Genomic DNA, 13902 nt, shown 5'->3' on the forward strand with positions numbered 1-13902 from the left:
CGTGTTTGCAGTGGTGACCCCTTCACTGCCTCTGGCAAAAAAAACTCCAAACACAAATAGCTGCAGGCACGGCAGCATGCAAAACAAACTGTCGAGTTCAGGCAATACACCTGAGAACATATGCTAATTTTGTATGTTTTTTTTGCCTCCAGTTATGCATGGCCATAATGAAATGCAAGACATTTCAGCATGCCCTTTTGGAGCCGGAGAATGCTTATCTTCTGTGTCCTGAGTTGTTTCAAGGAGGCAATTTATTCTTCCAGCTATTCCAGGACTATTGATGGTAAAAGTAAACATACCAAGTAAACTGTTTTCATGCAAACTGGCCTGCAACCCTTTGCTGACTCACACTAATAGATTGTCAAATTAAACCAGCAAACATGCTGAGTGTGTCCAGATAATCACCACAGGGTAAAATAAACTTGTATGACATTGCTAAATAAAACATGACCTAGTGACACCCTACCTCATTCAGTGCTATGTCCAAACGTTTAAAACATCAACAGATCCTCAGCTGCTCAGACTCGAGGACTTTTTGATTTGCTGTCAAATTGCTAATTTATGTCCTTTGATGGACAGAAATTGAGGTCCAGTGCGAGGGCTAACTGCTATCAGTTGTTCCTCTGAGCATCATCTTACCTTGCAGGATAAAGCACGGTGTCTACGCTCTCTCTGCTTCCTCAGTCTGCAAGTGATCCTGAGGTTTCACACAAGCACTTTCCCTTTCCTGAGCTGAGCAACAGAGTGTGAACAGGGAGGAGGAGGAGGAGGAGGAGGAGGAGGAGGAGGAGGAGGAGGAGGAGGAGGAGGAGGAGGAGGAGGAGAAGGAGGAGGAGGAATGGGAGGAAAACAACCGCTCTGTGAAGCAGAGAGAGTGAAGATGCTGGTGGCTCTGCACTCAATGGCTGCTTGGACTACATTCGAGTCAGAATTAAAAAGTTTCATCAAAGTAAAAAAAAGGTGTCTTCGCATGGCCTCTTTATTCCGGCACAGCAGCCCTTTGAGTTAAAGCTTACATCAACACATGAATATGCTTACTATGACAATGCTAACATATTGATGGTCAGCTTCTTAGCTTAGAGCGTTAGCGTCACCGACATTCACTAATTAGCACGACACTCAAAATACAGTGAAGGGTCATGGGAATGTCATTGATTTTGTAAGAATTGGAAACATGCTACTAACTGGTGGAAGGGAATCTCCAAAGTTCATCATAATGCATGACCAACGTTGTCGTGCCTAAAACGATTACCAGCCCTCGTAAGAATAGGCCGCTGCCGTGTTTGCAACTTCTTTGTTTGTGCCAGATTAATTTACTACATTTTGGCAGCTACAAAACCAGTTTTCAAAAAGGCCAAAATGAGATATGTCCTTAAGTATAAGAAGTGGGAATCAAGAAAAAAATACAGCTTCTAAGTACGGCAAAGGGAAGATTAAAAAAATCGATACCAAAAAATCATTGCCATACTATTCACAGACACTTTAGGTTCCACAACAGCAGCGGTTAGAAAAGACCAACAGATAAAAAATAACGTCTGTGAATCTGAAATATCGCTAAAATTCTTCGCTCCGGGAAAAATGTTCTGTACCTAACCTGACCTTTCCCTCAGATTCGTTTTATCATTTGAATTTAGAAGACAGCCATGAATTTCAGATACTTATAGTGTTATTACAGATCAAAATGAGCATTTGAGCAGTGACCCCTTTATGTATTGCACTTAGTCGTTTGGTTGAAGATACATTTTTTTGTCAGCGTTGCTCAAAGCAATTATTTTACTCATTGTCATTCATTGACATATATCATATGCAAATAACTTGTCCCTGGTCTTCGGTCAAATGAGCTTAAGCTTACATTTAAATGCACACAATATTAATTGCTGTGCAGTGATAGATGTCTATGCTTCATAGGAGACAGCAAAGCTAAATCAAATGGCTTCCCCTGAGATGAGGAAGGCCTATACTGTACCTCAGAAGACATGGACAGTGCACACGGCCGACGGAAACGAGCGAACAGATTGGTCACAGTGTTACGGTAGGATAAAGCTTGTAAGGTAAGGTGAGCACATCCTCAGGTGCATCCACATCTTGAGGGAGAGGGCTTGAAAGAATCAGGTTTACAGTTTTGGCTCAAACTTAGCGCTAGTAGTGTCCTTTACAGATGCAGCATGCAGGTGTTTTCACCAGAAATCTCAGATTAACCTAATTAACATATGCTGCTTGTCCACACCAAACAGGAAGACAGACAGAGTTAGCAACAAGCTGATTAACATACTGGAGCATTTAGCAGCAAAAGAAGAAGATAGTTTTGAGTTGGTCTTAGCATCGTAGCACTGTAAACGTGTCGATTATTCACAGGAGAGCCTTTTTCATGGCAGATATTGTTTGTCTTTCAGCCAAGGTGTAAAATAATACCAACGATGGTATGCAGTTCATGGAATGCAGCTACACATGTTATTGTTTTCTGCTATAATATGTCATAATGAAATAGCAAAATGGGTCTTTTTAGGGATAGGTTTTTTCTAACACATGCTACAGCTGAGCACACAGATCATACCCATGTACACAATGCAAATGTAAACGCCGTTGGGTGGATTAGTCTTCCCATCCGATCACTCAGTTACGATTATCTGTCAAGCCAATGCATGAAATATTACTGAAATACCTCCCACAAACATTAGCGGCTGAACATAGACTTTTTTAAGTGCTATGTGGTTTGGGACAAACAACTGAGCGCGTGAATTCCTCGCACACTTAAATCTACAGACACCTATCGATTACGACAGAAGCAATTTGCTTTAATGTATTCTGAAATCAATTTCGACAGCCAGCTCATATGGCGTTATGTCATCTTATATTACATTTTATTATATTATAAGTACAGAGTACGTATTTGGCGTCAAGGCTCTGACCTCGTCACTCCCAGAAGACATACAGCAAGTTCAGCATGGAGGAGATTGCAGCAGACGAGCAGCATCCTCCTTGTGATCATGCAAAAACAAAACTATCTCTTCTGATGAATTATAGCAGTGATAGGCAGAAGACTAACAGATCATGAAGCATCTATGGGTTTGAATATTAGCAAATACATATTCAGAATAACACTCAAAGATGAGTATCTCCCCACAAAGTCACTGTGGCTCAGTGTTGCGGGTGTTTTTGGAAAAACATAAGGAATATTAACAACTTTGCCGTCTCACTATAGAATGATGGAGGATAGACATTCGAGACAACGAGCTCATTGGAAACAAGCACCCTGCATTTCCATAAAACCTTGCAGGGATAACGCAATAGCCCATTACGGAAGCCATTACCCGTAGCGGAGGAGGTCCAGCAGCATCAGCAACATCACATGAATTCAGCACTTATTTTGTTTGAATGTTGTCCACCACATTAGCAGGTGTAGAGCTCGCTAATTCCCTTTACTTCTCAAGTGTAATGTTAATGCTGGAATGTAGCAGTCTTGTTAAAATATTAACTTAGGCTGACATTGTCATCGTAAGAGGCTGTAATATGTTGCTGTACATGGGAATCTGTCTGTTTTACTTCATATGTGTATCGTGTGAAGCTAAGGGAGGATGAAAGAGCTATTTGCCTGCACTTTTTGAGTTGCAGTATCCTCCTACACTTGTGTATATCAATAGGTATGCCACATCTGTACTCTAAGCACGGGGAACTCCCAATTATAACTTGTTAACTTGATATTCACATTTTTGTTCTACCCTGCCAGTCTCTTTTTTGATTGTTGTGTTGAAATGGTATAACATATAGAGCTGGGAAGTATTACAATACATGGTTTCAAAACTATTGCCTCATCCTAGTTCACCCCAGTGAAAGTTGAAATACACACACACACACACACACACACTACAGAAAAAAGGCACGTCACAAGTTGTAGCCATAAATCAGAGTGCTCATTATTCTCTGTTGAAATAGCCATCTTTCCTTCCCAGCTCCAATGTCATGGTGGTCAGAAACCCTATGGTTCAGCGTTAGCCGGCCAGTTGGCTGTCCCAGCAGGGCCAGACACGAGACGCACTGGGCTATGTGCATCGAAGTCTCTCGGCACACACTCTAACACACTTTCCATTCCCAATTTCGCACACACCCACGGTGACCTTGTCCTCCAAAGTGGTTAAATTTAGCAGAATGCATGAGGGGAAACAGCCCAGTGAATTAAATACACTGCAATGCAGTATTTAAAGATGGGATGGAGGCTCGTCTAGTATGTATCAGGTGATCTCGGATCTATTTTCTTTCTGTTTCTGAAACAAGAGAGCTCCATAATGGCGTCCTTGCGGAAACAGTGCTTGTTCCCTTATTTACTTAAGCTGACCTCAAATCGATACAGCCATCTCTTGAACCGTGGCACAAGTAATCTGATAGGAGGGCGCACACTGGCTTTGAGAAAGCCCAAATCAGTGTCAGAGTTACAGAAGGAACTGCGTCTATTAGGGATCACCGATAGCTGGATCGGATATCGTGCACAATTGGTCCGATCTCTTCAATTCATTATATTCTATATACATTATATACTTCCATTTTAAATCCTTTTATTATTTTAATAATACATAATTCAGTTAATGTATATTTTTTGTATGTATTTGTTACTCAAAAGCAATGTTTAAGTCAAGCCTGATGTTGCCTCACACATACAAGAACAACCCCGGTCCCGTCCACACAGTGAGGCCTACAGCTCATTAATCAAACACTGGTATCCGATCAGCCAGCCATCATATCAGGCCTGGAAATGTCTAATCAGTGCATCCCTAGTTTCTATGACTTCTTTGCATCACACTGCACTGAGAGAAGCTTCTTTCCTAGTCTGGTTGTATGCAAGGAGTCCTGCAGCCTCAGAATGCACCAGCTTCCGTTCCAAAGGCCAATTGCAAGGTTGTCCCTCAAGACAAGAGACAAACAGGCTGCAATACCCAGCTAACAATCCTGCTGATGCAATTGTGTGTTCAATTACGGCATTTGTTCATTATTATGCTTCAGTTATGTATTAGTTACGGCACGAATAAGGCTTCAGCACTTTTTAAAAGGGTAATTGACAAAGCTCTCGGGAGAAGGCAACTCAGCCTAATGAAAATGAAGAGTGCGGACAGTCGATCAGTTCACATTCTCCTGGTCTCTTTCACACTTGTTCCCTCTGGCATTATGGCCAATAAAAACATGAAAAGCATATGAGAAATTTAACACACAGCACACTGAGATAAAGTTGTATGTATAGACACTTGCACACATCTCTGACTCTGAATAAGCACACATCAAAAAATGTGAAAAAATAAATCTGACACACACACCCCCAGAGACAAGCGTCAAACCTTTTACCACTCCCCTGCCCTCTGCGAGTGTGTTTCGTTTTGAGTCAATGTGTTGGAATGCCTCCATAAATTATTCAGCCGCAGCGCCTGCTATCTGAAGATAACAGCGGCCTTTTATCGGTCAGCGTGTACAGAGACACTGCGCTGGTGACTATACAAGCACCTGGAGGGATTCGGGGCACCTTCTGTGTAAGGATGCGTGTCATTGTGGCAGTGAAGCACACAATGGCATACAGCCCATCAGCAGGTTGATGGTGTAAGGTCACTTTCATTTTCTCAGGGGATGCTCTCGTTTTTTTAGTTCATCAAACAAAAGGGCAATTTCCTTTTTGCCGCTGCATGAATAATGTCGACTAAAGATCGGCCATACCTATTATTAAGTCTTGAGGACAGAGGCAGTTTCTTAGAAAAGAGTAAATACTCTCCTCTGACAAGAAATCCTAATTGCATGTTTGCCAACTACATCGCAGGAATCATAAAATATGACCTGGTTTGCATTAAACCATGTCCATATATTTTGTTTAATCAAAAAGATTTTTTTTTTAAAAGAAGCAGAATCTGACAAAGCAGCCAATTGGTGATTATTCTAATTGTCAATCAACAACAAATGAATCATCAATGAATCATTTAAGTAAATTTAGAAAGAAATGCTCAAAAGCATAGACTCTAAATGGTCAGTATCTTCTTGATTTATGAATCTATAATTAAAAAACCTGCTTCATCACTTGCCACTTGTATCATCCTAACCTGGTCTTTGTTGTCTAAGTCAATAGCATTGCTTTCTGACATGTTGGAACATATTAGATTATGATGAAATGGATATGCACAGACCGACATCTGACCTGAGATATATTCGGCTATGACAGGTACAGGTGTGTACAGAGGCACTATCTTGTCGTGTCAATACAAAGAAAATAGGCAAATAAACAACACAATACACATTGCAAGGACATCTGTCCAGTTTGTGCTGCCTTACAGCTCAACAACTGGATGAAAAGAGTGCGACGAGGACGATTCTTCACTACTGAGGCCCTATTTTCTCTGTATAACCACTTGGTGTCAGCCTTGCACATTACACGGATGCCTCGGCTGCCATCCAGCAGACACATTCCTTCCATGATTTCTTTTAAGGTGAAAGGTTCATTGACACAACATTGAAAAACATCTAACAATAATTACTTAAGCCATTGTAGATAAGCCTTTTGACGACCGTTGCTATTGTATGCAAACTTCTGTTATGCTTCCAATCTATTTTCAGGTCTACCCTAATTAACACGATGGACTCGGGATGGCATGTGCTTTACATGTCATAATCTCCCATCAGAATGACATCTATAGTTAATATGGTGCCATCTATATTAAGTGCTGGCAGCACCCTGGAGGACATGGACTTCTGGAGGAACTAAAGCCCAAAATAACCTCTCCCTCCCCATTGGAATGAGAAGAAAGGCAGACGGACCGTCCAGTTGGCCACTCATGCCAGGCCTGCCTCCACATATGGCCTGTATGATGTTCAGCTCTGACACCATTTCATCAAGGACTCCTTGGAAAGACTCATCCTACTAGACATACGGCTGATTCGTTAATGGTGGTTCCATAACTGTTCAGGTTTTATGGGGCACAGTAGAGAATATAGTAAAAATGTTCACAACATCGTAAATGCATTGCTTGTGATAATAATTCAAGGAGGTGCAGTGACAAACACAAAGTATCACTAATGTGTGCAGGTACAATTTATAAGGCAAAGGATATCTCATCCCAAAGTAACAAAAAAGGAAAAGATGACAGAACAGAGCATAGAAGGAACGGAATGGAAGGTTATCACACATGACCTTTGTATTAAAGGGTCACAGGCGGGCAACTGTGGGGATCAAACCTGCGACTTTTTGATTGGGGGACAGGGACTGTCACGAGCAAAACACCCTGCCATTATGCCACAATGCAAAACATAAATCATTAACTTAAACAATGTCATTTTAACTACAATAGACAGAGAGCAAATCAACTGTCCCATGCTGAACTGTGATACAATTCCATTGTCTTACTTAACCTAAAAATAGATGAGCATTTTTCATAGTTACTTAAAGATCCAAAAGGCCTTCGGGCAGGGGGGGAAATATAGCCGATTAATCTGCCAATTTTACAAAGAGGATTTTTCCTCCCTGTCCTTCTGTCTTGTATCATGGACAAATAAGTTGATAGTATTGCCTTTTTATTTATGTATGTATATATACATATATATATATATATATATATATATATATATATATATATATATATATATATATATAGTAAAGATTTAACTTTTGTGTGGAGAAATAAACCGAAAACAGACTTAAATAGCACTTTTCAGCTACTACCAAGACCAAAGATTTAGCCCACTGTCTCACCCTATTATCCGAATAATGCATTAATATCTCAAGCTGTCTAAATAATCATTTCTAAAACATAATTTAAAAGGTTGTCGTGCTTTTATGGCTGGTGGCTATGATGCCATTGGCAACATCAGAGCCCAGTTCTGTGAAAAAAAGGTAGTTTGTGCAATGTCCAATCGGCAGCTGGACGATTGGACAACCTCTAGCACAAACAAAGAAAGACACGTTTGCAAGCTGAGGCCAAGCTTCGCCACCCTGTTGGCGTCGGCTGTTTGGCACTGCATCCGAGAAAGTTAAATGAAGCGAATCTGAGGCGTAAACGGGCTTGAGGGTGGAAGAAATAAAACATGAAAAGGGGGCACTTCTTTTTGCCTTCAGCGACCATAAACAAACACCTCACGTTGCCGCTGTCCCCACAGTTAACGCCACAGCACTGATGCTCCTTCCACGAGTTTCCCTTCTCCGTCGCCAATCGGTCACCCAGTTTGTCCATCAGCGTCTTACTCCACCTCTCTGTCCCCTGCATCCTCGCCTCCTCCCATTTTGTTTTCACTTTTTTCCTTCCCTCATTCTTCTCTGGCCTGAGTCCCGAGGCAGATGGTCCACGCAAGCAGATGCTCTCTCGAAGGGGAAAAACAAAGGCTGGATCCAAAACAAACGAAACCTGCTGGGAGGGTCCCCTGGGGACGAGAAGGGAAGTTCATGGAACAATTAATCCTGGATTTGACCGAGGGCTGTGTTTTTTTATCGACAGGTATAGAGAGGAAGCACAAAGGTGGTCAGAACGATCTATCAACGACACAGGCTTCTTTCTGGGCCCCATCTTGATGGACTACAATTAAATTCTCAGCCGTGTCTATGCCATTAAGACCATATGATGTCCCAATCTGACTGTTTAATAAATCCAAATGTCAAATTCTAATCTATTTATAGAGTGAAGTGAATATAAAACTAGGCAAACAGTTCTGAAGAAACTGTGATCCTTGCTTTATTTTTAAATGTTTTACTGTAAAGCCTTGAAGGAAGTGCAAAGCAAGACTACATAAAGACACATATTTACCTCTATCATTTTCACAATAAAAAAAACGACATCTGAACATCCTGTCAAACTGGGTCTTTTATGAAGCTAAAAATGTCTCCTGAAGTTGCCTTTAAATGTGTTTATTGGAATACATTTCCTTCATACTCTGAAAATCATGAGGCCCTGTAATGTATTCTAATTACAAATCAAACAGCATATTGTTTGCTTTAAAACAGACAGAACAACTTTCAGAACAGGATCCCGGGCTTCATACTGTAAGAACTGCCCTCTGACGAGCTATCACACAGCATTCTGCTGTCTGACAGATTTGGAGCAGTTTCTTCAATCTGTAATATCACTGTGATATCAGGACCTCTGGCTGAGAAAACACACACACACACACACACACACAGCATGTGGTCGGCTCTCACCGTTTTAAAGCTCACATCTAAGAACGGACAATGTACAGTATGGTTCCTTCCATGCCTTTTCCAAAACAGATGCATAGCTTTTAGCACAATTATGCACATTATTGAAAAGCATTCTTAACTAAAACATCCCACACATAATTACTTTGCTCCTTATTAGGGATTCGGCCTAATCTAAGCACAATCATGTCACCAAGTGTTATTTCAGTCATTCAAATGCAGATGTGTATCATGACTGACCTTCTAAAGCTATGAGTTGATGCCTCATGGTGACATTTTACCGTTGATGTTCTATTACTTAATGTTGTTTCGTATTGTTCGAGGCCCTGAATATACAATATGAGGCATACTTAGCTATGATAATTCATACTGGTAATGAGGACATTCGTCACAAAAAGTTCTATGGACACAGCTTGTTCTCGACGGTTTCAATACAAAAGTCGGAGCTAGCCATGGTGCTGAAAGTAGCTCATCCGGAACAACAAACCTTGCGGGGCTACGTTTCATACATCGCCTTTGTGAAATCCAGAGATTGGGTACTAAAGGAGAGAAATGTCTAGGGGAGCCGTTGGCACGCATCGACAGAAGTCGCAACGGTGATCTGAGAGAGCTCCAAGGCACTGATGCAAAGAATCGCTGCACACAAGGAAGCGGCTCCTGGGAGGATCAACTCATGGCTGGGTGGATGTGTCATTTTTCTTTTTTTGTGGGAGATCGTTATGTTTAAATATTTCCCTGGAGAGGGATCATGATGTGGTGGCCCACTGGGGACAAAGTGGTGGGGCTTTCAGAGCGCGGGGTAAGGGAAAAATGATGAAGAGTTCCAGGAGGGGGAAAAAAGCATATTGAGAAAATGTTTTATTGCATTAGTCAGTGACATAATGTGGTTTCTCGTAGAGAGAAACGGTGATTTAATATAGGCTGCAGAGACAAATGCAGTACATAATCCTCACCCCCTCCATTAACCTCCTATATAGACCGACTGAAAATCCAAGCCCTCTGTCAATGACAAACTTGGTCAGGAGTGCCAAGGCAGACTTGCTGCTGGAGGCGAAACTATAGTGAAAAATAAAAGTAAGACTCATATTGATTATTACAAATCTATTTGATCATAATCTACCCATCAAGATCTAAATAACATAACAGCTAGATTACACTCTGATGCTGCAATGTCAGATATCTTCACTACATCTTGTGACTTATGCTGTTCACAAACTGAACATTATGTTCTCTGCTGCGTACATTTCCATTACTGGATTCTCTCCCCGTTAAAAGCATTTGTCAAAGTCCACGTGTCCTCATTCACTCACATGAGTTTTACCATTCAATAGCACTTATTTTAGCTGTGTAGTGACATTATTGTTTCTTCATTCTTCATGCCGTGGGTAAGGGGGAATGGGAAATCAAAAATGTTGGATAAACAATTGCAGGAAAAAACATTTGATGGTGGAGTATTAAGTTTGAGAGGAGTACCTCTTAACAGCTCATATCCTTACGGCATGACTCAAACCTTAACAAAGGATAATTAGGAGTCAATTAGGTGTGCAAACAAACATTAACCTCAGCCAGGAATGATGAGCAGTTAACTGCTCTTCTGGCTCTGGGAGAGGCGGTAAGGAGCATGAGGGAAAACCTATAGACTACGAGTGAGTGATCATTATTCTGGATGCAAGCCAGGTACTGAGGAGGAAGAGGAGGAGGAGGAGGAGGAGGAGCGGGGGACCCAGTAGAGGATTTGTGCTGCTGAATCCATCACGGCTGTTTTTTCCCCCCACAAGGATGCCCCTGTGCCCACATAGGCTGTACTCAAATTGAATTATCACAAAAGGGTTCAAAAGTGTCCTGCATACAAAGCGTGTGGCTATACAGTGGCAGATCAACATGAACAAAACAAAAAAGTATCTTAATTGGAACATGGATTTATTGTTGTGTTAATGCCCCAAGTGGTGTAAAATTATTCAGCAGGAACAGAACAAAATGGAAATTACTGCTGCCCAGCTGGATTTCTAACAAATAGGTGGCCCATAGCAAAAGACCATCAACCAACCATGTTTTCCTTTCAAGGGAAGGCAAAAGTCCAGACTAGAGAAAACACACACACAAAAACAACCAAAGATAAACGTTGCAGAGCAGAAACATGCAAGCGGAACTTTGCAGTGTTAAAAATACGCCAGACTCCATACAAAAACACATCCATTTAATGTTGCCTTTCAACAAACGCTCACTACAGGGAAACGAGCTGTCAATCACTTGACGTTACGTACGTAACTTTTGAACTGAATTGCATTGATATAGCATAGACAGTGTGAAGGTAAAGAGGACCGTGTGCAGATCAGGTGAGTTGAGACATTGTTTAACCGCCACTTTTATCAAATTAATGTGATGTTGCAATAATTGCGAGCCGAATTAATAAAGGAGTGGTCCGTACACGGAATTAAAAGTTAGACTGAGATATTGTTTGACTGATAAGCAAGGCAACATTCAAATGTAATTGTAAAAAGGAGTTGTATCTGGCGTCTCCGTGCAAAGCCGCGAACACAACACCTGCGAATCACCACATTACAACATGCGACCACTGTCCTACCAGGTGAAGAGTCAGCAGCATCCACCCGGCCAGAAATGGTCTCCACTCTCTTCCTGTCCATAGTTGCTGTTTTATAATTAGTATTTGTTTTCCCGAAGGTGCACTTTATTAGTCGAAATAGCGTCGTTTATTTCCGGGCTTGAACACCGCCGGTACTAGTTGCTGCTCATCATTCAACTCCCAAGTTTCGCAGTGAGAGAGCGCGCCGGAACGCCGCTCGTGCACACGGTGGATGGCGGGGGCGCGCACAAGTGGGTGAATGTCGGTGGTGGCCGTGTGTCGGTCTCATGTCTGGAAATTTTATTTGGTTGTTAATGTTTACTGGAGAGATTAGTCAATTAATCGACTATCAACGCTTTAGATCATTTATAAAACATACTTCCAACTTAAATTGGGAGGTCGGATGATTGAGTAATTATCAACACACTCACACAGACATACAGTTATATATATATGAGCCTCCCCTCATGGCCTGGGTGCACCCCTCAAAGAGTCGACCCGAGAGGCCAAATTCCAGAGTCTCCCCCTCATGGAGTGCAGTCCTTAGGAGAGTCCTTAGGACCATTCTTCCATTGGGAACTGCGTGTTTAACGTCACATTGCTATGAACTGTGGGTAATTCCCTTAGGCAAAGTTGGCATCTAATGCTGACTTACTGAAAGGATTTTTGACGTATTTTCATAGCCTTATTGTAACATGTATTCTTACCAGTAGCAGCTCAAAACCATATAATTTACAGTTTTTTTATGAAGTAATAACATTCATATTGAGTTCATTGAATTAAGTGTGCCAAGTCAAACGTTGGGGAGCTTCCTGGTAAAGTGGGAGTCTGCAGACAGACACACAGCACTTGAAGGAATCACGCACATTCAATGCACAGTGTTCTCCGTTTGTCTTCTTTTATCTTGCACAAACACAAACTGCAATTTGAACAATACAACACATCTGTTTGAGCACAGTGTGTCTGTACACAGGCCAGAAAGAAATCTAGTGGAGATTTCCCACACAGCTGTGACCATAAGACGAAACAAACCCACTGCAGCCGGCAATAAAGTCCACACCCAACAGGTGAACCTGGAAAAGTCAGACCTGCTCTCAGCAAGCCAAGTCAACTGTCAGCTATTTTGAAGGTATAAAGGACATTTTTAACAATATAGCACATCTGTTTCACGGCAGCAAAGAATGAGGCCGTGCAAAGGATTGTTCAACTGTCTCCCAATAATACCACAAAAAGGAGAGAATTGTCTGTCTCCCTGCAAAACACAATAGACTGCTTTAGACACGTCATGAAACAGGAAGCCATTTACTATTTTTAGACATATTTATTTCTGGAATATACATGAATCACATGCAGTAAATTAAAAAGGCACGTTCCACTTACCTGACATGGATTGATGATTCATCAAGATAGGTGCACATAAACTGCCGTTGGCCTGATGTTTGATACTGTCTTTATGCACTGTAAGCATCTTTCAAGTGTTTAATCAACTCTGAAAACCGCTTTGACATTATTATGCGATAAAACGTGTTCAGCCCATAAAGCGAGCCGATTTAACTTAAATAGATGCTGATAATAATCGCTACAACACGGTGCAACGAGAGTACACGAGCAGCGTGGCGTGATGAAGTCAGTCAACTGACTCAGTGACAGCAATGGGCAATCTATGTAAATTAACCCTATGTGAGCTACTGGTCATAGCAGCAAATAAAAAGCATGTGTATTTAATTCACCAAAGGTGTGTTTTATTGCTTAGGAATTACACGTTTCATTTGTAAGAGCATGAGCATGGGTTTAGTTTTTCAAAAGTTGCAGTGTCGATTTAAAAGGGTCCTAGCAGTGTACGGTAGTAGTCAGTTACTTTCATTTTAGTCTGTGATTTTGTTGCACCAGTGAACTTCAATCAAATCACTTATCAACTTGTCATGTGATGCAAAAGTTTGACATTTTGGGGAGTATCCTATATGGTGATTAACTTTCTGGTGAAACATTGTCATAAGATTGATGCCGCTCTCCTCTTTGTCTTTTAAATATGAAGCTAGCAGCGGCTGAGCTTTGCTTAGCACACAATTCACAACAGGGTAAAACAGTAACTTCTGTCTAAAATGAATTGTAGTAAGCACAACATAACCTCCAACATAATAAATTAGGCAATGAAAGATTCTTCACATTT

General features: G+C 41.3%; 1 protein-coding gene across 1 annotated transcript in view; it reads right to left on the reverse strand.

Moving 5' to 3' along the window:
• kcnip4a (potassium voltage-gated channel interacting protein 4a) overlaps window positions 1-11793 on the reverse strand; it is a gene marked incomplete at both ends in the record, with an annotated part of 117087 nt that extends 105294 nt beyond the window's left edge. Inside the window, one exon of the mRNA XM_079214791.1 lies at window positions 11733-11793. Within this exon, the coding sequence (XP_079070917.1) occupies window positions 11733-11793 (61 nt within the window). The remainder of the gene's footprint in view (window positions 1-11732) is intronic.
• Between the last annotated feature and the right edge of the window lie 2109 nt (window positions 11794-13902).

The sequence above is a fragment of the Taurulus bubalis genome, assembly GCF_910589615.1.
Source record: "Taurulus bubalis genome assembly, chromosome: 3".
NCBI lineage: Eukaryota > Metazoa > Chordata > Actinopteri > Perciformes > Cottidae > Taurulus > Taurulus bubalis.